Raw genomic sequence first — 22,118 nt, forward strand, 5'->3', positions numbered from 1 at the left:
TTTAGTACTCTACTAATTTTCACAAATTATTTTACATTGTAAGCTCTCTTGTTAGGCGCTGGGAGACCCCTCATGAATGTCAGGGGGCGCTTGAAATCTCCCAAAATGAGATGAAAAGCGTGAAAACTCATTTCCTGGTGAGTCGGAGGTCTTCTCTAGCTTGGGATCCTTTATTCAGGGACCTCTGCTTCACATTTCAGGTTGATTTAAATTTCCTGGAAAATTCCTCAGGAGATCTCAAGATTATTTTGAATCATTTTCAGGGCTTAATGAAATAGTTCACAAAGAATATCCGCCAAGCACAAAGAGCGAAAAAGAAAAATCAAAAATTAAGAAGGAAAATTCCGCGGAAAACCCTAATGAGTGTGTGGAACATTGAGAGAGGAGGACAATCTCCAAGAAACGATAAGCAAGACCATTGAAGAAGAGCCGCTGTTAGGCTCGAAAGCTTTGGCTTAAATTGCTGCTTTTCCTTAGGTGAGCGGGAATTTTCCTCTGACGAACACTGGAAGCACCGGAAGTCTTTACCAACATAGTTTTTGGTGTTCAGAAAATACAAAAAAATTCATAAAAAATAGTTTGTACTAAATTTAAAATTCGTATTGATGAAAAACTTCAGCATGGTTGTATTGGCTTGCCCAATATATATCCATATTGCAACCCACGAAAAAATAAAATGAAAATACATGAAAAAAGCCCGGAACTTTATGGGACGCCCAAATAGAGGTAGTTATCGATTGATTATCTTAGTTTGAGATAATAAAATTCAATTTTATACTACGCTATCGAATGGAGTTGTAAGCTGTGATTGCACCACGCCGGTTGCTAATCTCTTAACACCTTGTCCCAGTTTTTCAGCTAAATAAAATAACAATGCGGAAGAGGCAGTAAACTGGCAGGTAAAATCTCTCCTCTCAAGGCTCTCTCACTCCTCTCATCATTTCTTTTATAGCCTCTCATTCTTGAATTACCATGTAATTTTCCAGTAAATTACATTATGTTGTAATTAAAAGTTTAACGACTTTCCTGAGGGAGAAAAAAATGATTCACGTGCAGTGAAGAGAAGAAGAGAGGAAAAAAAACTATTTGGTGGAAGAAAATCAGCGATAAGATTATTTTCGTGCATGAGTGGAGCACCTCAGTTCAGTTGGGGCCGTGATGTGATCGTATGCGGGTGTTTTGTGGTCTGCGCTGTGAGGCTAAAGTAGAAAGAAGAAAAAAATCGCATTGTAGAGTATTTGTTTGTATTGGCTTTTGTGAATACATAATTCATGGGAAGAAAACCTGGCGTGATATCGCAATTTGCATATGTCAGGAGAATTCTCAAATCACCCTCCCAACACTCTTCCAGAAGACACAAAACGCGCACGTCTGTGGAATGTTTAGAAACAAAAACAGTGTTGTAGACACAACAACAAAAAAAACTAATAAAAACTTTTCCTTTCATTTTTTAGGTGAAAGTTATTTGTACTCGAGCTGCGATTCGCAAAATCGCAGACTAATCCTCCTAAAAAGTCAGTCAGAGAAAGAGGTGTGCCAGTGAGAAAACCACGTGAATCACACACGGAAAAAATTCCCACAGAATGTCACAACCCAATTGCGATAAGCTCCCAGCAGTGGATTACCTGCAGCAGTACAAGAACCTTCTTGTGGGGAATCGTTTGCCAAATTTACGCAAAAAATGGGATCCACTCATCCCGTGTCGAAAGGATCGCTACCTAACGCCAGAACAGCTAAAGCAGCTCGTTGCACGAAGTCCCAGAATCCTCAAAATTCTCGACGAGGTAAGCAAACAAAACAATCAACTACATAGCTTATTATTTGCCCTCTTGCCTCATTCACGTCTTACGTTGAAGACAAATAATGTGGACAATCATCTTGCATTCCAACACATGAAAAAAAAACATTTATAGCTTCGATTGGGGGCGGTGGGGATGATTTATCTGACCCATAATGATGAGAACAATATAATTTCTCTACGCGATACTCTCACGAACAGCCCCACCGACAATTGATGGAGCAATCAATTTTCTTATCTCGTGTGTGTATTCCCTCCAAAATGATCTCTACGCACAGAGTTGAAAACTTTGTAGATTTTGAGATCAAATTGAAATACAATTATTTTCCTTTCAGATGAGTGAGAATGACAAGGCCAAGAAGAAACAACTCACATTGACTGTGCGGCAAATGTTGGATGAAATTGGCCTGGCCAGGAGCCTTCCTGTCATCCGATGGTTGGGCATTTGCATCCAGTCAACGATTAAAAAAATCTGCACCGGGGTGTACGTCAATGAAGCCAGTATTGAGAATGTTAAGCGAAAGGTTGGATCACATCCTGTTCTCTACCTGCCCAGTCATCGAAGTTACTCCGATTTTATCCTCATGTCCTACCTCTGCTTTACGTACGACCTGGAAATTCCAGGGATTGCCGCAGGAATGGGTAAGTTGTGTATTCGATATAATTCAATTTTCTTCACTTTCTAGGGGAGACCGGGGTTAAAAAAGTCAGTGAAAAATTTTCAAATGCCAATTTCTTCCAATTTATAAATCGGAAAAAATTATGATGGGAAGCCGTACCAACTTTCAATACTTGACTGTAATTTGAAGACTGTTTGATTAGTACTTTAGGAGTAAAAAAACAAAGTTTTGGGCCTCTAAAATTACTTTTTGCGTTTTGAGAAAAAATAATTTTCCGACACTTTTCTTTTAGCGATTTTCCAATCTCAACGTCTTTTCCACAAGCTAGGTCAATGCAGAAAATGAATCTGTTGTGTATTTTTCACCAACTTTCAATGATTTTTCTGCACAATTATTCGAATCAAAACATGTCAAGTGGGGCTAATATAGTCAACAATGTAAATCATTTGGGACTTCGAACTTTTGACATATTTTCTGGTTAAGAAAATCTCAAAATTCCTTGTTTTAGTGATTATAAAAGTGAAATTCCTTATAGCGGATCAAAAGGTGAGAAGTTTAGCTATCAACTACTATCAATATCTCAGGTGGAAAATCCTTGAAAATGTCGGAAAATTCCACCTACTTAATTCACCCCACCGGTGACTATATTTATCCACGAATTCTTAAAAAAGTAAAGTGCGGAAGGGTTAAGGAAAATCTCGAAAACTGATATTTCCCGTAGAGATAGGGAAAAGTTTTCTGAGACAAAGTTGTAGGCCAGGAAATTTCCTATAAAAATGACCAATCGAGGAAAATTGACTTAAAACTTAAATAGCCCCGATTTCCCCTATAAGATCTTTCTTAACATTTATTTTCAAATGAAAAAATATGAGCAAGAGTGAATAGACTCCTTTACTTTTTGCATTATTTTTTTTATTAAAGATCAATAAAATCCTTAAATTCTTGCCGTTAATCGTGATCCTTCGTTCCCTTCGTTAAATTTTATTTATTCTAATAATTCTTTTAAAGACTTCCACGGAATGGTGGGAATGGGAAATATGTTGAGGAAGACAGGAGCTTTCTTTATGCGTCGCACCTTTGCCACGGATAAGCTCTACTGGTACGTCTTCAAGGAGTACATGCACTCCTTGGTCACAGCCTACCACACGGGCATTGAATTCTTCATTGAGGGCACACGAAGTCGCAGTTGCAAAGCCCTCCCGCCCAAGATTGGCCTACTCTCCATGGCACTGGAGCCACTCTTTATGGGAGAAGTCCCAGACATTACCATTGTTCCTGTTAGTATTTCCTACGATCGTCCCCTGGAGGAGCAACTCTTTGTCTACGAACTACTTGGTGTGCCAAAACCAAAGGAGTCCACAATGGGGCTCATACGATCCGTGTTGACAATTGAGGATCGCTACGGCGGGATGTACTTTGACTTTGGAGACCCAATCTCCGTTAAGGAGTACTTTGGGGATAGTCTCAATCGCTTCCAGCACGCTCTTGAGCCGGCTCACGTGCAGAACCTCACGAAGAATGAACTCGCCTTGATCTTTGACCTTGCGCACGATGTTGTGAGCTGCCAACAACGAAGGATCGTGATAAATTGCTTCAATTTAATCGCAATCTGCTACTCCTACCGCATGTACCTGGGCCAGGGGACGACATTCGATCAACTCTGTGAGGGTGTAATCATTCTCAGTGGTTTGCTGAGGCGTCAGGGAGCCGTAGTTGCGGTGGATCCATCGCGTATTCGTGATGTTGTGAAGGAATCTCTGAGGATTCACTGCAATATCCTAACCATTGGCCGGGATGAGAAGATTGTGCTGGAAAAGCCACGAATCTCCCTGCGAGATGTCAATCGGGTCAAGTTCAAAGCTCACGCCTTGACGGAAGACACAATGAAGAACACCCTGCCAATCTTCTACATACAAATCTACGTAAATCCCTGCCTCTACTGGTGCTCCTCCGTTGCCATAACCATTCTCTGTGCTCAACAACTCACCGCCCATGGGAAGAGGAAGACACAACTGGGCAAATTGAAGCAAAGTGTGGAGAAACTACGATTAATCTTTGCAAATGAATTTGTCTTCTACACCGTCAGGGATGATCGGGATTTCGCCAAAGATCTCCAATTGCTCAAGAACTACAATATTCTCAGTGATGAGGATGCTCAAGGACAACTAAGTTACCACGAATCACACGTTACCGGCTACTACCTGACCACCATTGCACCCTTCCTCTGCTGCTACCTCCAACTACTCCATGTGATTGACACCAAATTCCCAACGAAAAGTTTCAACGAGAAGGAACTCCTCGCCACGGCGCAGGAGTACATTGAGAAATGCCTCATGAGTCACAATACCCTCACACATCCCTACTGCTTATCCCTGGACAGCCTCAGCATTGCCTTGGGGGCATTCAACAACCTGGGATGTGTTACCAAGATTAAGTATGTTTTTTTGGCTTCTTCCTGAGGCTCTAAGGAGCCTGAAGAAGATGCAAAATCAAACTCAACAGAAAACGAACTAAAGAGATTCTTTTCTTATTTTTCCAGGAACTCTGATCTCACAGTTTACACTGCAAATACGGAAAGTATTAGAGAGACTCATCGTCTTCTTCAGAGCTATTGTCAATTGTTGCCATTCAATTACCTTTTGGATTACACTGTTGCTTCAAAATTGTAAAATTTTGCGCTTCTGTGCCAGCTTCCGACTAAATTAATTTGTAATGGATTTTTATTTTATTGTGAGGATTAAATAAAAAAAAAATTGAATGACTTTTAGGATGTCATTAAAATGTTTTTCTTTTGCTAAATTCTCTGGGAATGTTTTGACGAGAAATTTAATTTCATAATTTGTTTTGATTAATTGGGTAAAAGTAATTAAAATGAAATGGGGAAAATTGACTTTTTAGTGGATTCTCAAGCTTAACTTTTACGTGAAAAACTCATTAAAATTCACAAAAAAATTGTCATTTAGAGCTTGAAAGAGTTGAAAAAAAACTGAATTATACTTCCAATTTAAAATGCTAAAAATTCTCAAAATTTTGTGGAAGTTCTTAAAGACTCTTTTGGAATCTATAGGGGACAGGAAATAAAGAAAAAACAAAAGAGAAATACCTGGATATTTTCACATTTCCACGTGGAAATTTATTCTTACAAAGCAACCCCCATCCGGCGATTTTAGGCTAGTCCCTCAATTTCTGTGGGTACCGCCTCAATTGGTTTCTTATATTCCGGGATGGATGTGGGCACGGTGACTGGTGGTTCATCCTTGGGCTCCACAACGGATACATTGTCAGGCAGAGGCTTCTTGGGGCCCATCTTGCCATTGGCGTCCCACGGCAGCATGATTTTCACCTTAATGCCCAGCACACCTTGGCGAAGAAGCACATGCCGTGTAGCAGTGTCCACGTAGTCGTTGCACGGATCACCGGAATGGATCATGAGGCCATCCACGAACTTCATGGACTTGGCACGCTGGCCACGGAGTTTTCCGGACACAACAACCTCGCATCCCTTGGCGCCGGACTCCATGATGAAGCGGAGTACACCGTAGCAGGCACGACGTACAGCCAGACCACCAATCAGCTTGTACCTGAGCGATTCAGCCTGAGCAATGGCGCACAGACCACGAGTGGCCACCTTCTCGGCGTACAACTCAATCGTTCCGGGGGCAAAGTTGAAGCGCTTCTGCACAACAGCCGTCAATTCACGGATGCGACGTCCCTTCTCACCCAAAACATTCTGCGTCCGGGTAGCCATGATGATGATCTCTGTGCGAATTGGGGTGACACGCACCTCTACGCCGGAGTATCCATCCTCGGCCAGCTCACGCGTCAGGAACTCATTAAGTTCAGCCTTGAAGACTCCGTCGGAGACGAACTACACAAAGAAACCAAGGAAAATTGTAAAATTTGCAGGAAAAACTTTAAAAAATTGATCCCAACTTGGAAAATTCTAACCAAACTTTTATTCCCCAATTTCTATTGAGATTTTCTGACAAAGCAATACCGCCAATGTTCTCAAATTACCACCAATTTGTAAAATGAAACCTTGCGCGTAATTTCCTGTACAATTTTGGGCAGGAAGTGCAGGACTTACCTTCCGTTTTTTAGAAATTGTCGAGCTCATGATTTTTAAGCTAGCGAAAACACACAAAACGTGGATCAAAGAGGAATCTTCTTCTTCTTCATGCAACTACCAAAATGTTTTTCTAGCAGTTTTGACGTTTTGACTTATTTTCTTTGGCGTGTGTTTTTGTGAATTTTCTCTCTGCAATTATTTGGTAATTTCCGTGTGAAAAAGATGCCTCCGACCATCCAGAATGGTGCCAGTGGATCCGATAAACGTCCCCAGAGGCAACAGGAGAAGAAGTAGGCAGAGATTTGAGGGATTTTTGGGCAGTTTCTAAAGATTTGTTTTTCCTCCCCAGATCCGAATTGATTTGTCGTGTGAAGTATTCAAACACCCTCCCGGATATTCCGTTTGATCTCAAGTTCATCACGTACCCCTTTGAGAATGATCGCTTCATCCAGTACAATCCAACATCCCTGGAGAGGAACTACAAATACGATGTACTGACGGAACACGATCTGGGCGTGACGATTGATTTGATAAATCGCGATCTCTACCAACCAGATCCCTTTGGTCAGCTCGATCCGGCTGATGAGAAATTGCTCGAGGAAGATGTTCACACACCGCAGGATTCAATGCGTTCGCGGCAGCACGCAAAGAGTGTATCGTGGCTGCGTAAATCTGAGTATATCTCAACAGAACAGACGCGTTTCCAGCCGCAGAATATGGAGAAGGTGGAAGCAAAGGTGGGGTACAATGTGAAGAAGAGCTTGCGCGAGGAGACCCTCCAGATGGATCGCGATACCCAAATAAAGGCCATCCAGAAGACCTTCCAGGACTCCAAGGTGCCCCTCACGAAGCACTACAGCAAACCCAATGTCACAGCTGTGGAGGTTTTCCCACTCTTCCCGGACTTCAAGAACTGGAAGTACCCCTGTGCTCAGGTTATCTTCGACTCAGATCCCGCACCTGTGGGTAAGAATGTCCCAGCACAGATTGAAGAGATGTCTCAGGCTATGATTCGTGGTGTGATGGATGAGAGTGGCGAACAATTCGTCGCGTACTTCCTGCCCACGGAATCGACGCTGGAGAAGAGACGTCGGGACTTTGCCAATGAGGTTCTGTACGAGGATGAGGAGGAATATGAGTACAAGATGGCCAGGGAGTACAATTGGAATGTCAAGAGTAAGGCATCCAAAGGGTACGAGGAGAACTATTACTTTATCGTTCGATCCGATGGGGTTTACTACAATGAGCTGGAGACACGTGTGAGGCTGAACAAGAGACGACAGAAGATCGGCCAGGCACCCAATAATACGAAGCTCGTGGTTAAGCATCGTCCACTGAATGCTGCAGAGCACAGGATGCAGCGCTACCGTGAACGTCAGCTGGAGGCCCATGGAGAGGAGGATGAAGAAGAAATGGAAGAGCCAATGGCTGATGAGGAAGAGGAGGAGCCAAAGGCACCAGAGACGTCGCAGAGAAAGTCTCGTTCACGCTCCAAATCCACAGATAGTCGTGGGAAGAGAAGTGGAAGCGACAACAGCAGCCCCGGACGTCGTTCCGGAAGTGAGAAGTCCGGCTCAAGAGCCTCATCGAAGGGTTCTGCTTCCTCACGCAGTCGCAGTGCCAGCAAATCCCGCAGCCGCAGCAGGAGTGGCACACGATCCCGATCAAGTGGCTCCGAAAGTGGTCATCAGAGTGATCACTCGAAAGCCTCTTCCGCACGACGCTCTCGCTCCAAGAGCGCCTCCCGCTCACGCAGTGGCTCAAGATCTCGCAGCGGCAGCCGCAGTGCATCCGGAGAGCGACAATCACGCTCCAGGACACGCTCTAAAACCCCCTCTAGGTCCAGGAGTGCCTCTTCGCGCTCCAGATCACGTTCAGCGAGTGGAAGTCGCTCTGGAACACCCGGAAGTCATAGATCTGGAAGTGAGAAGAAGTCTGGCTCTGAGAGAGGATCGGGAAGTGAATCTGAGTAGTGAGAAAGCAGCCCTCTTATCATGTATTACATTGCTAAAGTTCTAAAACCTCTAAAATATTGAAATAAATTCCAAACAAAAATCCTGAAATTCTTTTTTTTTTGAATTTCGCGCTCTAAATGTAGTTCCAAAAGTCACCACCACCTGTCTATTTTTGTGGCAGCACTAGTGAGGGGAAATTTTCACGAAGTCTTTTGTTTTGACTTGACGATTGATTGAGCGAAAAATCAATAACATTGCAATAAATCCTGCGAAAAACCGTGATTTTGCAATCATGTGCACGAGAATAGTGAGTCACGCAGTGTGTGGTGAAGTCTCTTTGTGAAATAGGTGAAATAATTGCGTGTGTGCGTGTGCGAAAAAAGGGTGAAAATATTCGGTGCGCAATTTCCTTTTTTTTCTCTTCCGGAAAAAGGAAGGAAGGAAGAACAACTTCCTTTCTCAAGGTTTTTCGAGGCATTTTCCACGCTTTGCTGGGCTGTTTTGGTGAAATCTGCGTGAGTTAGTTTGCCCACAAAAGAATGCACAGTGGCCAGAGCACAAAGGAAAATGAGGGCAGTAGGGGGGCTGTGGTGGAGGCAATGGTGGGGGTGGAGTGTGAAGGAAGGATGCTCGAATGCTTGACAGGAATCACCCAGCATCCGGAGAATGTGAAGAAGAGCGAATCCACGGCAATGACGAGTAGTATTGCGAGTATTTTGGACGACACCACGCCCAGTGACTCAGGTGTGCACCTGCTGGACTCGGAATCCAGTGAACTCAATGAATCAATAATGTCCAGCAGTGGATTTGACTTTGACGGTGCCACGGGGGAGGGGAAAATCACCGGGCAGACAATTTCGGAGGAGGAACCACCAGCTGGTGGGCAGGAAGAGCGTGTTGTCACTGGAATGTCCCGGAGTGACATTGAAAATTCAAATGTCGTCGAAGGGAATCGTGAGGAAGCTCCTTCTGGGGCTATGAATCCAATTCCCGATGAAATGGTTTCCAGTACTTGCTCCACATTTGACACGGAGGCCATTGTCTATCGGCGAAGGGTGAAAAAGGGCAAATCCGGTAGTCAGGGAGCCCCGAAGAAGCGAGTTTCTTTTCACGAGGATATCCTGAAGAATACAAAAACTGACAATATTCACATTGAACATGGATTCATCACATACAAAGGTTCTGCAGCAAAGAAAACTCCCCACGTGAGTCGATATTCGTGGTGCTCTGAAGGGGATGGAGATGATCTCAATGAGAATAGCCAATATGTCTACCGGAATGCCTGCTCTGACGTTCTGGATTACGGGAAGACGGATATTTATGAGAATCCAGCAGGAAATTACATTCCGTACGATAATTCGGGAATCTTCGAGTATGGCCCACAGTATAGGGATCGTGGGGATCTCTACAGATGCCATTGCTCAGACTCAAACTCCAGCCTTGAATCCAATGAGGCTGATGAGCAGAATTCCAATCAGCGTAGGAGCTACCAGCAGGCTAAGTCAAGCTCTTGCGATTGCATTGGTGGTGGGCAGAACAACAATGGACCGATAATTACGGAGAATTGTTACTTTTCAGAGCCAAATATGGGCACAATGAATGAACCGAAATCCGTGTGGAATAAGGAGCGTAAACCCAAGAGTAGCTGCCTGAAGAAGTCCACAAAACACACGGATATCATCCAGGAGTACGATTTGAATGGGAAAATGAAGAAATTCAACGTTCATCACATTCCGGATGTGAATAATTTCATTGACAGCAAAACCATCTTTGGGAGTCTCAAGAATATTTTCAGTATGCCCCTGCCTGAGAGGGGTGTTCCCGAAGGGTCTGAAGATCTCCAATCGGTGTGCGAATGCATCCCTGAGGGGGATAGTCGCCCTGAATCCCCAGTGCGTCCTCGTCCGTTCCTCTCAAAGAGCCTCGATGGAGGTCTCACGAAGAAGCAACCTGCAAAGTACATTCACAACGTCGATGAGCAGCTACGCAGGAAGAATGATGCAGATCTCTATGCACCAGCTCCTGGGGAGAGTCGCAAGAATAGCACTGATATCCTGGCCAGTGAAATCTCCAACACAATCACCGAAAATACTCAATCAACAGCTTATAGAAATAAATTCATCATAAACTGCGAGAGTACGGTATTTGAGCACACAGGAGTGTCCTATGAGGCACAGGATGGGGATAAAGTAGTTCCCTTGCAGAAGGATGTGGAGGCAGAGACAACATCCTTTCTGGCTGTTCCATTCACAAGGAAATTGAGTAGTATCTTCAGGGGATTCAAGGAGAGCCCACCAAAGCCCGGAGATGTGAAATCCCCCACAGAGGAGGCAAAGTTCACCCTCCTGGGAGCAACAGCTGATGAGAATACCCCGAAAAAGCCACCCCTTCCGGCAGATGCAGCAAAGAAGAGCGACAAGGGGAGGAATCAGGTGAAGAATATCATGGAATGCAGCATTACGTCAAATTCCAGCGATAGAAACTCCACAATATCCGACATTACGAGTCTCACGTCCAGCACAGCAGCCACAAGTGATCGTCAACTCGATGGATTTGCCAAAATCTTCGGAGATACCTCCCCGCAAAACTCCCGGCATCTGGCATCACCTGTGAGGAAGAAATCCTTGACAACAAGACCACCGGAGAGGGCAAGAATGAGTCCGGATCTCTTCAATTCAGGGCGTGAATCCAAAAATACCATCTTATCGGATGAATTTGATGATATCCTCACAATAACCACCGATGCAAGTGATAGGAATGACAGTGACATGGTCATTGTGGACTACCCAGATGTAACAATCCCTGATCGTCCGGAACTGAGTGATTTCTTCAAGCCAGCCACATCCAAGACATCACTCATTAATCGCTTCCTGCGTCATGTGACACAGAAGAAAATTCTCGATGCCACCATCAAGAGGAATCAATTTTTCTTGTCCAAGATGAGTGCTGAGAAGAAGGTTTGCAAGAATCTCTACGTGAAGGGTGTTAAGCCGCGCAATCAGGAGCTAATTGCTGATCTCAATGCGGAGATTGCGCTTGAAATTGAAATGTCTGGCTACCGTCAGGGACGTCGGGAGCGCTGTGAACTCTCCCGGCTGCACATGGATGTTGGAGTTGGGGAGATTTCCGTTGAGATCTTCAATGGGAATTGTTTGCACATCCTCCGGCATGAATCTGAGATTCTCATGAAGGTTTGTTTTTTAATGAAAAATAATTGAATTTTTCAGAGTTTTTAATGAGTTTTTTTGCTCTTGAAGGTCTTTAAACTCTACACTGGCTACAATCGTGATGGCCACATGACACCGGTGCTTGTTTTCCTCACGGATAAGACACTCTATGTGACGGATTTAGTGAGGAATCGTCTGTGCAATAAATTTGTTCTTCCCTATTCAGAGTTGGATGTTATTCTGGTGAGATAAAAATGGGAGAAATGATGAAGAAAAGTCTCTTAAAATTGCTCTTTGTCTCTTTTCTGTGTAGATGGGACCCTATGGGAATACGGTGCTCCTGTGCAATGGTGCAAGAGACATGCAGCAGGTTCTCCTAGCTGGTGGCCCTTACCCAGCTGATGGACTTGTTTCAAGTCTGGAGATTTGTGCACGTCGTGGTGGATCTATTCTTCCGGCCGTTGGGCAACTAACTCTGGATCATTTGGCACCCCTTCAGGCATTTGTCCGTGACAACTCATCCATCCCCAAGGGAGACGCCTGGGAGTACTATGGCGTAGTGAATATCCCCGCCATGGGGTTGAGTGTGGAGAAGGAACCTCTTGGGCCGTACGTCAAGGGTCCACTGATGCATAGAAATTTAGCATCTAATGGCACAGCTCAGCCATGGTATGCCAGCTACTTCCTCCTCAAAGCTGGGGTGCTCTACATGTTTTCCGATGCAGCCCTGAAGATCCCATCGTGGGCTATTGCCCTGACTGAGTGTCAAGGCGCCAGGAGGGCTGTTAACACAACACGCCCACATTGTTTTGAAGTGATGCTGCGCACTGGAACACTCCAGCTTGCAGCTCCGGATGAATACGTGGCGTCTGAGTGGCTTCAAGCGCTTGTTCAGTCCGCGAGTGGATTGTTTGAGATGCAGGATAAGCATTCAACACTCGGGTGCACGTTGATCATGACACAGAATCATCTTATAACACTCCGGGAGGATTTTGCAGCACCCCTAAGGCGCGTGAATGCAGCCACAGCATGCCCCAAGTCTCCATCTAAAGAGAATCTCGATCCAAATGGACGGAATGTGTCTCCGTATGAGTCATCAAGTGAATTTAGTTCGACGCTGAGTACACCGACCAAGTGTGGGGATCGTAGATCGAGCACATCAGCTCGTAGTACTCCCATAAGGACCCTCGCGAAGGCTTCAGGGCAACTTTTGAGCCCTCAAAGAGCAGCAGCAGCAGCAGCTGGGTGTGAGAAGAGCTACTCAAGCATGAGTAGCTTCTACGGGAAGAATTCCGGTGTGGAGATCCTCACGTGTGCAGCTATTGATGAGATGGTTACCCTGAAGATTCCTCTTGCATCCAACAACTGGTGGTGCGTCTTGGTGAGTATTTCTTGGCGCTTTTTGAAGCATTTTAAAACACTTCAATGAAATTCTTTGAATTTCCAGGAATTCTCTTGTCAGGAAGTGCGTGAAAATTCCGATGATTTGGTCATTTTCTTCGCCACAAATTCCGAAATGCGTCGCTTCCTGTCGATGCTGGAACGAATGTGGCAGGCAAAGAAGGAAGAACAATTCCCAGTGGTACTCATTTCCGACGAGGATCCCATTGGGCAGCACTGCACACGTCTCTTTGGGGACATTAACAAATCCTGGGAGCCTCTTCTCTCAGCAGCTCTTGGGTATCCCCAGTAGAAAAATTCCCAAAGCCTTTTATTTTTCTTTTAATTTTAGCCAAATTTCGCTTTTGCGATTTTTTTTGAGAGCCATTTTTAATGTGCAAGTGATGTTTTATTGTTAATTTTATTTTTAGTTTTAAGTTTTACCGTGATTGTGATATTTTTTCCCGCATAAATGGATTTTATTTTGCCAACGATGAGGAAGGATGAGTCCTCCTTTCGCCAGTAAGATGTTCCTTTCTGCTTTCTGTGACACTCTAGAGGCACGTTTAATGTGAGTAAGAATAAAAGAAAAAGAAACTAAAGAATCTCTCTAGTCCTGACAATATTTCCCTAAAAAAATTCTCATTCTAAAACAAGAACAATTTATTGGGATTTAGCATAAATTTGATTTTTTTGTGAAAGCAGAAGGCACAATATTTAATCACAAAAAGAAAGAAAGTAGATGATGAAGAAGATTTTAAATGTTACCCGATCCAAAAAGAAAAATGAAAAGATATTATAATATTGGGGATAAAGGATATTTAGAATTAAACTTATATACCATGAATTCTCTCATTATTAAAAATACATATTAATCTGAATGCTATATTATAAATTAAATTATACTCTGAAATATTCTTATCTTAAAGCAAAAAGAAAAGAAAAAAACTGATCAGTATAATCCAACTTCTAACTACCTAACTCTATAAAAACAAAAAACGCTTTTGTAGCTCTTCTATCTGAGATAAAATAGGCAAAAAGGTAAATTCTACATAAAATCATAAATCTACATAAAAGAAAAACTATCTTCCATGCTTCTTAAGTTGATCTTTCCACAAAGTTTATTCCCTTTAAACTTAATTACTAAATTACTCTACTTAAGAGAAAAATCCTTTTGTTTCTTTTGGCTAAATTTTTCAGCTTTTAAATTGAAATTTTTGATGTTAAAAAAAGCTCCTTCTTCAAAGTTTTGTAAAGGAAGAACAAAAAAATAGTTTTTGATAAAGGATGCTCAATAGTTTGCAGGCAATTTTTATGTCTCACACAGAAGGAAATTAATTCTTTAATTCTTAAAAAATAAAGAGAATTTCCTTAATTTGTTGAAGAAGTTAAAGCCATGTAAGGGAAATTTTGCTTCCAGCTTTCATTGGTTTTCTATAATGAAAACTTTTGATTCAATAAGTTTTTTGGGCTTAATATTGAAGATTAATTTAACAAGATTAAGAAGATTAATTCAAACGGTAATCAACGCCAAAAACCAACATAGGGAGACTTCATTTTCAATCAGTTTTAGACTTAATAAATCAGAGAAAAAGTTAGAAATGATTTTCTAAAGAAAATTGTTTTTAAGTTTTAAATAAACTTTCCAAAACAATAGTTCAATCAATTTCTTCTGCATCAAAAGAGAAATCAATAAAAACCAAACAAAAGCAAAGAAAACCAATGGATGATGAGGAAGCAAAATAGGAGAAAAGCTGTTACATTGGGATTAATTCACATTATGAAATTTATTGAAATATAAATTCAAAGGAACTCCAAAGTATTGATGTTATTGTCTGTAATAATAATGGAAGCAAAAAATAAATTATTTATCTGATATAAAAAAGGCAGCTCAAATGATCCACATGGGGCAAAGTCCACAAGCCCCCGCGCGGCCTATTCCTCCATGTCGAGTTGATGAAAAGCAGTATCGAGGAGATCCATGATGAGCGTTTGGCCCAGCGGCGGGGGTTCAAACGGGAAATCAGCGCTATTAACTGGAGATGGGGGCGGCATCACGAGTTCGTCATCCTGGTAGGGTACGTACTTCGGTGCAATCTCCATTGGCTCGTGATTTAGGGTCATCTGGATAATTTGGGAGATCTCAGTGTCATTTGGACAAATATTTTCAGCCCAGATTTCAGCAACTGAGCGATCCTGGCACTGGAAAATAGACTCTGGTAGATGATTGAAGTTAATTGAGTCTGAAATCTGCTTGGGGCCCTTCTGCACGGTTCTCTTGGGTTTTGTAGGCTTCTTCTGGGAAAACTGATTTGAAGATCCGACGCCCAGGAATTTAGAGCCTCGAATGTCTTTCCACTGAGAATTCTCATTCATTATATTTGTCGGAGTGATCGCAATGGGCTTTGTACGCCCCTGAAAGGGGGTCTTTGGTATTGCCCCCATGGGGGTGTTGTGAATTGTGTTCTTGAGATCACCCAGGGCATTTTTGTGGGACTTTTTCTCCGATTGCAGGAGCCCCTTTCGCGGAAATCCCGTTTGAATTTCTGGAACAAAAGAACCTTTGGTCAAAAAAAATTTCCAAGTCAATTTTCTCGAAATTTTCTCACACCGATTACCTGCGTTCTCGTCGAACTGCATTCGACTCATGATGCTGGGAGTCTTGTGAACACGATTCCACTGAATTTTCTCCAATTAAACCCTTATTTTTATGTGAAAATCACTCGAGAAAAGCCGGGCTTTTTCCAAGCGTCGTTTGAGTTTTGTTTGTAATTCGAAATATGGCCAGCTGATCTTTCGTAGAAGAAACATGAGTCATGTTTCACGAATTTGGTGGAATGTTTCTCCCAAACTATAATGTTGCTAACTTCAGGTTTGTTTTGCAGCTGCCAAAAGTCCGGTCACCTCAAAACGATTTTTACAATTTTCTTTAATTTTTAGTGAATCTCAAAGTTTAAAATAGAGTGAGTGAGTGAAAAAAGCTCCTGAGGACACAATGAATGATCCAAATAAGAAAATTGATGTCAACATATCGTCGGTGAGTTGAAAAATCTCCCTCAATTTTGCGTCTCATTTGAAGGTGTTGCATCTTTTCACTAAAATATTATCCTTTTTGTTCATTTTAGCTACTCAGCCTCAAGGCGGAACTTCTGCGAAAGCAACAGGAAGTAAGTGTTGCCAAGGAGACCCAATCAATTGCAACATTTGTCCCCAAAAACTTCCCAAAGGCAGAGAAAAGCACAAAAACCAGCAAAGATTCCCCTCAAATTCAGACAGAAATTGAGGATTCTGAGATGCTTAATAAGTCCAAGAGGATTCTGGAAGCTAAAGCAAAGTTTTATGACAAAATGACTGCTTCTGGAGGATCTCTCAATTCAGACGACAACTGCCTGGTGATGTTTAATAAGAAGAAACAGGACAAGAAGGCTGAGAGAGCTCCGAGTACTTCTTCATCGGATGACGATGAGGGGCTCCTGACGGAAGATCCCAAAAGCGACGATCCCCAGGAAGATTGGGTTGAATACACTGATTGCCTGGGTAGAACCAGAAAGTGCCTCAGGAAGGATTTGGAATTTTTCAAAAAGAAAGATTTGTCTCTCGCTGAGAATCTTCAGGAGAGATTAGCTCAAAAGGTAAGTTTTAACACAATTTTTATAATTTTTTATCAAAGTTGTTGGTATAATTTAGTTAAAACAAATAAATAAAATATTTACAAAATAATATTTAAATTAAATAAAAATTGAAGAAAAGATTAAAAAAAAAAAAGAAATTGAAACATCTCAAGTGAGTTAATTTCTCATTTATGCATTTCTTCCTGAAGGAGGAACCACAGTGGATAATCGATAGGACGGGAGAACAAAAGGATGTTCCGTCTGAGGGAATAGATGATGAAGTAGCAGAGGAGGAGGAAGAGGAAGACGACCTCCTCAAGACGGGTCGGAAACTGCAGCAAATGCGCGAGGAGTGGGAGAAGAAGGAGTCGGAGAATACGAAAAAGGAATTCGTCCACTACCAAGACGTTCTCTTTGACGGTGAGTCATGCTTTTTCTCTTCATTCTTTTCATGCAAATTTTCTACTTCTCTCCGGACCCAGCATGAGTCCGTTAATTACCACTCAATCAGAGAATTTTTTTTATCCAACGTCCTCTGCAATTCCACTTTATATTGTGTTTCACGATTCAATCAAAATATGAGAAACTGAAGAAGCTGCAACGCTTGATTTTTTAACGTGTATTTCAAAATACTTGTGGGGAATTTTATTAATTCGTCGTTCTCCTCATTAAATACATGAGGTGACACTTTTAATTATAGCCTCCGTCACTCTTGCTCTCCACTTTAATCTCTTCCATGCACATCCTCCCGTATAACATATTGGAGACGGGATTCCATCAAGCACACAGAGCTGTGAGAGCATACAAGAAATTCAATTAATAAGGCAGACAAAAAAAAAACTTGCGGGGTTTTTTCTCTCTACACATCTTTTGCTTCTTCCTTGCGCGACGTTTTAAACGAAGAGCCATTGCTTCTTCATCCTTGTCCTTTTTGGGTGCTTGCGAGAAGAACTTTGGCGAACTTTGCAAAACTTTTATGAAGATTGATTCTCGTAGATTTTTTTCGTAATTGGAATTACCCATCAGAATTTGCAGTCGTATACACATGGTTGATTGCGAATGGAAGGGAAGCTGTGCTCTAGCTAGATAGAGCTGAGGGAATTAAATCTACGAATTAAAGGGAATTCTTTTATCCTTTTAGCTGTTTTAACACTTTAAGGACGAATTTTAATTACTAAATAGAATAATTACAAAGAGAAATAATATGAAAACTCTTCTCCAAATTAAATGATCAAGTTGTTTCGATTCCTCCTTTTTCTGCTCCAGAACTTCTCTCTTTGGGAAGATTAATTCGTAGCAAATATTTTCACATGATACGGTATTGGAAAGTTTATCAATTTATTGAGTTACACGCTGTTACGAAAAGTTACTTCCAAATAACCCACAAGACGTGCAGAAGGGGACGAAGAATTTGATTACAAACATACAAAATGTGTTGTTGGAGCTTCAGACAATTTAATTAGAAGTTGATATCTTCACAATCTTAACCTGAATTAAATGGATACGATGGAGAGAAGAAAAAAAGCCGGAGAGGGGGGGGGAACTCCTTAAAAATCATGCGATTGGTGTTTACTGATAAAATTTCTTCTGCCTCATCTCATCGACCTAATTGCTCCACTTCTTAGCATGGAAGATGGTGTGTAATGATTTTTTAACTTACCTTGTGTGCCCTTCTTGCGTCTGTGGAGCACCAGAGGGTCATGAATCAATTGGATTTCCGATACGGATCTTGATTAATGACATTTATCCGTTCAATGGGGCTCTGACTCTTGGGATGTTTTTAGGGAATGGAAGAAAAGCCATATATAGGGGGGACGACAAAAGCGGAAAAAAGAACATCAAACCACTCTCGGAGATTATCGTTGGGGACTAATTTGTTCAAATTAGGTGAAATAATTCGACAGGCAGGTTGGGAAGTTAAAATGGGCATCAGATAGGGGAACATGGGGCAATTTGTTAATTTTAATTGAGAAGTATATTTTCCTTGGTATGCACTGAGAAAATATTTTAATTTTATAATGACGACTGTCTTATAGGAAATTTTCTGGGCTACAACTTTGTCTCACACGATTTCTTTCTATCTCAATGGGAAAATGCATTTTCAGTCCATTTTCCGAACCTTGCGATATAACATTTTGCCCCAGTTACCCCTACTGTCGGAGTGAGATCCACAAACAGCCCTGGGATGGGGAAAGTGTTGAGATAAGGCGTGGATTTCTCCACATAAACCTTTTCAATTTTTCATCAAATCCTCCGCGGGGTCAGAGTGTAATTAGTTTTCATTTTATTGATCGTCTCATCAATCTTATCTCTACGAATGGGGTACAATTATTTTTTTCTTCTTTCTCTCGTTATATTATATAATGTAGTCTTCACAATATGTTTGATTACAATGCTGGATCTCATATCTATGTACTGTATATGTATATAACACTACACCGCACCACCTCTCATCGATTTTCAACCCCAATTTTCTCTCTCTCTGGTGCGGATGTGAAAATGCAATTTGGATTTTAAATGGGTTTATTTAAGAACAACTTCCTTGGCAAATTGTTTTCGTTTAAAGAACTCCCGCTCAATATAATAAATTTGCTACCTGTGCTTCCCATTTTTAAAATGCAATGACGTCCCTCTGTCGTATGGGATGAGGGGGCCATTAAGACGATACATTTGACTCTTTTGTAAATTCTAAAACACGTAAATTGTCATTTATTTGGTGATGGCTACCCGAAAATTCACTCAACATGGTAATTTTGGTGAGCATGAGGAAATGGGATCAGTCGTAAAATGTGCGAATTTTTATACCTTCCTAAATTCATCGGCTATGACTAATATTTTGTTATGTAGATAATTTATAGTTATTCTTTTACTCCATTGCTATATAAATCTCTCAAATAAACTTCTTCACTTTATGTCCTTCAACACTCATTTCGATAATTATATTCTTATTTTATGTTTTTTCTTTCTGTGATAATTTCTTTTATAATCTTCTATTCAACACTGCAAACATGCATAGCAATAATCTTTTATATTTTTTTCTCAAGAAATCGAGAAATAAAACTTAGAAAATATGATGGAATTGAAATTCGTTGCGACAGCTGTGCACAATATCTTTATTTTTTTTTGTGCACAAAAGGGAGATAAAATTTAAGAGCCACAGTGGTGGGCAGAGAAATAAAATCATCTCTGTATTCATTAAAGTTTCCCCTTGACTTTTTATTCTAAAGATCATCTTTAGGATTTTTACTATAAGATCTTGTTTTCATATTTTTCAATTTATTTTTTACTAGTACACACAAATCATTGCCGATTTTTTTCAAGCAATTTAGGTGATTCTGTTTTTCTGTCCATCACTGTGTCTCAAAAATCTTTTTTTTTTTGTAAATAATACATTCATATTTATACAGAATAAAATCTAATATATAGACAGGGACATTTTAATAAATTATATACATTACACCATAATTCACAGCGAGAGAGATAGAATATCCCATTGAAATTAACATGATATTTACAAAGAAGCGATAAAAAGCGCAAAAATAATAAATAGAATTAATTATACAAGACATTTGACTAAAATATATTTATGTACAACACACAATTTTTTGTGCAAAAAAAATTCAGAGGCGAATAATTTCCAATCTCTCGCTGCTTTTAGCTGTGGCACACAGAAATTGAAATAGGCAATTAAGAAACAAGTAATTAGCATTTCAATGAGGCTCTTTTTTTCCCAATAGGAGCATCACAAATGAGCTCTTGTCTCGCGAGCTTTTTGGCGCTTGTGCTTTTTTTTTTCAACGTGGGGGGAGAATGCAAATTTTTCCAGAATTGGGCACTGTCTGGTGAAGAGCATCCGATGGGCCAGATACTCTCTGACAGTGCTAAAGAGTGGTAAATAGGAAATAGTTATTCACGGCGAGTAATTCTCACAGCTTGTCCGGTATTGTTTTCATTTCTGTTAACCACAGCACTTTTGTAGCCCGCCCCATTGTGGTAAATTAACTTGTTGGGCCTTTTTGACATTGACTAAATATAATTGAGCTCATCAATTTGTTTCTATCCTCCCAAAAAGTTAGTTTGCAGTCGGAATTGGCTAGGATAGGTGTTATGAAAAAATTGCTTATTAAAATTTTATAAATTTGAGGGGTTTATCATTAATTTTTCTTTATGACAAGTTATTATTTTTTGATAAGGTTGCATTGGCTTTTAAATTACATTTCAAACAAAATTCTGCAAAAGCGACAAGACAGATTTTTTTTCCATAAACTATCCTAGCGTTTCATCCTCTATCTATAATGCCTTTTACTTTTTTCACATCATGTTTTCAATATTCCCAAAAATCAATTTTTACATTTCAAAATAAAATTATTCAAATTTCTTAAATTAGGGTTTTACGATAAAATTAAATAAAATTAAATTTCAATAAAATACATAATTCATAATTATAGGTATGGTAATTATATAAAATCCTAATTGTACTATCACAAAAATGTATTCAGAAGCCTTTTTCCTTTTTGTCACGAAAAATTTCCTCGCAATTTTCATTATTCACAAATTAGTTTCCTGTCGCTTCGAAAGAGACAAAATGCAAAATGATCCGTTTTTGTGCCTCTCCGGGGGAGTGAGCATGGAAAGGGCATTTCCTCTTCATTGAATGAGCACAAAGAGCAGTGGTAGTAGGGGTAGTAGTAACAATATTGGTAGTTTTGCAATTGTATGAGCACCTCTCGATGCCTTAGGGTTGGGATGGCGTGTTGTGAGTGGGTTATTGGATGTGGACCACGAATCGTCATAGCTATCGTGGATGTTTCTGCCTGAATTCCTGGACGATGGATCATTGCCTCCCATCCCGGATGCCTCCATGAAATCCTCATCGTCAGTTATGTCATCCTCATCGCGTGAATGAAGATTTTTGTGTTGATTCTCATTCACATTGCGCGTGGGTGGTGTCACCAATTTACCATTGCACAAATCCGTATTGCAGTAGCAGTATTTCACCCCATTCGCCGTCTGACAATCATTCAGGGGGAGGCTGTCACAGGTGCGAACTATTTCGTTACCTGCAAATGCGAGAAAAGATGATGATTTCCGTGTGAAATTGTATGAAAAGAAAATCTTTATCACATTGTCTTCATCGTTGATTCATCTCCGGGTGTGCAATGGAATCAGTGATAGCTCACTGAATACTTTATGCTTCACTTACTTTCCCCATGAGAATTGTTCTTAAAATATATAAGCATTTTAGAGGGTTTTGAATGAACACTTCATCCCTTTTAGTGCACTTAACCCTTTAAGGTTTTTTGGGTCATACGCTGACCCAAACGTGAAACATTTTATTTTTTCAATTATTTATGAATGTAATTGTTTTTCCATGTTAGAAATGCATCAAATTCACGCATAAGGGGTCAAAGACAACGTTCTGAGTGAGAAAAGTCCTCTAAAAAAATTCATAGAATAAAAATCGCGATAAAAGAGCACATGTTTCAATGTTTTTATGTTTCACGTTGGACGTTAAAGG

The 22,118-nt window shown here is 40.9% G+C and overlaps 7 protein-coding genes across 10 annotated transcripts in view; 4 read left to right on the forward strand and 3 right to left on the reverse strand.

Moving 5' to 3' along the window:
• Window positions 1-704: 704 nt before the first annotated feature.
• Window positions 705-5,193, forward strand: LOC129787122 (dihydroxyacetone phosphate acyltransferase). Of its 3 annotated transcripts, none has more exons than XM_055822451.1 (5): window positions 705-899; window positions 1,455-1,784; window positions 2,134-2,440; window positions 3,427-4,852; window positions 4,958-5,193. In XM_055822451.1, exons 2-5 carry the CDS (start codon window positions 1,584-1,586, stop codon window positions 5,085-5,087), a joined length of 2,064 nt encoding a protein of 687 aa, XP_055678426.1. In that variant the 5' UTR covers window positions 705-899; window positions 1,455-1,583; the 3' UTR covers window positions 5,088-5,193. The 3 variants fall into 3 exon arrangements, with proteins under 3 accessions (XP_055678426.1, XP_055678425.1, XP_055678427.1); XM_055822450.1 differs by lacking the exon at window positions 705-899 and adding an exon at window positions 948-1,369; XM_055822452.1 differs by lacking the exon at window positions 705-899 and adding an exon at window positions 948-1,229.
• A 333-nt stretch (window positions 5,194-5,526) lies between these two features.
• Window positions 5,527-6,626, reverse strand: LOC129787159 (40S ribosomal protein S3-A). Its single transcript, XM_055822514.1, has 2 exons — window positions 6,506-6,626; window positions 5,527-6,286 (listed from the first exon to the last, which is right to left on the reverse strand). Exons 1-2 carry the CDS (start codon window positions 6,533-6,535, stop codon window positions 5,585-5,587), a joined length of 732 nt encoding a protein of 243 aa, XP_055678489.1. The 5' UTR covers window positions 6,536-6,626; the 3' UTR covers window positions 5,527-5,584.
• LOC129787143 (RNA polymerase II-associated factor 1 homolog) lies at window positions 6,625-8,550 on the forward strand. The gene is made up of 2 exons (XM_055822481.1): window positions 6,625-6,777; window positions 6,837-8,550. Exons 1-2 carry the CDS (start codon window positions 6,710-6,712, stop codon window positions 8,458-8,460), a joined length of 1,692 nt encoding a protein of 563 aa, XP_055678456.1. The 5' UTR covers window positions 6,625-6,709; the 3' UTR covers window positions 8,461-8,550.
• Window positions 8,551-8,627: 77 nt separating this feature from the next.
• On the forward strand, window positions 8,628-13,775 carry LOC129787117 (uncharacterized). The gene is made up of 4 exons (XM_055822446.1): window positions 8,628-11,633; window positions 11,700-11,852; window positions 11,923-12,990; window positions 13,057-13,775. The coding sequence occupies exons 1-4, from the start codon at window positions 8,982-8,984 to the stop codon at window positions 13,300-13,302; spliced, it is 4,119 nt and encodes a 1,372-aa protein (XP_055678421.1). The 5' UTR covers window positions 8,628-8,981; the 3' UTR covers window positions 13,303-13,775.
• A 976-nt stretch (window positions 13,776-14,751) lies between these two features.
• Window positions 14,752-15,776, reverse strand: LOC129787161 (uncharacterized). The gene is made up of 2 exons (XM_055822517.1): window positions 15,608-15,776; window positions 14,752-15,535 (listed from the first exon to the last, which is right to left on the reverse strand). Exons 1-2 carry the CDS (start codon window positions 15,636-15,638, stop codon window positions 14,925-14,927), a joined length of 642 nt encoding a protein of 213 aa, XP_055678492.1. The 5' UTR covers window positions 15,639-15,776; the 3' UTR covers window positions 14,752-14,924.
• Window positions 15,777-15,847: 71 nt separating this feature from the next.
• LOC129787144 (coiled-coil domain-containing protein 174) overlaps window positions 15,848-22,118 on the forward strand; it is a 45,701-nt gene continuing 39,430 nt past the window's right edge. The window contains exons 1-3 of the mRNA XM_055822484.1: window positions 15,848-16,026; window positions 16,115-16,621; window positions 16,810-17,020. Coding sequence (XP_055678459.1) covers window positions 15,985-16,026; window positions 16,115-16,621; window positions 16,810-17,020 — 760 coding nt within the window. The 5' untranslated portion in view covers window positions 15,848-15,984. The remainder of the gene's footprint in view (window positions 16,027-16,114; window positions 16,622-16,809; window positions 17,021-22,118) is intronic.
• The window catches only part of LOC129787160 (uncharacterized), a 36,428-nt gene continuing 33,171 nt past the window's right edge, over window positions 18,862-22,118 (reverse strand). For both annotated transcript variants that reach the window (XM_055822516.1, XM_055822515.1), the window contains exon 3: window positions 18,862-21,660. In XM_055822516.1, coding sequence (XP_055678491.1) covers window positions 21,248-21,660 — 413 coding nt within the window. In that variant the 3' untranslated portion in view covers window positions 18,862-21,247. The remainder of the gene's footprint in view (window positions 21,661-22,118) is intronic.

This window comes from Lutzomyia longipalpis, chromosome 1 (assembly GCF_024334085.1).
Source record: "Lutzomyia longipalpis isolate SR_M1_2022 chromosome 1, ASM2433408v1".
In the NCBI taxonomy this organism is placed as follows: Eukaryota; Metazoa; Arthropoda; class Insecta; order Diptera; family Psychodidae; genus Lutzomyia; species Lutzomyia longipalpis.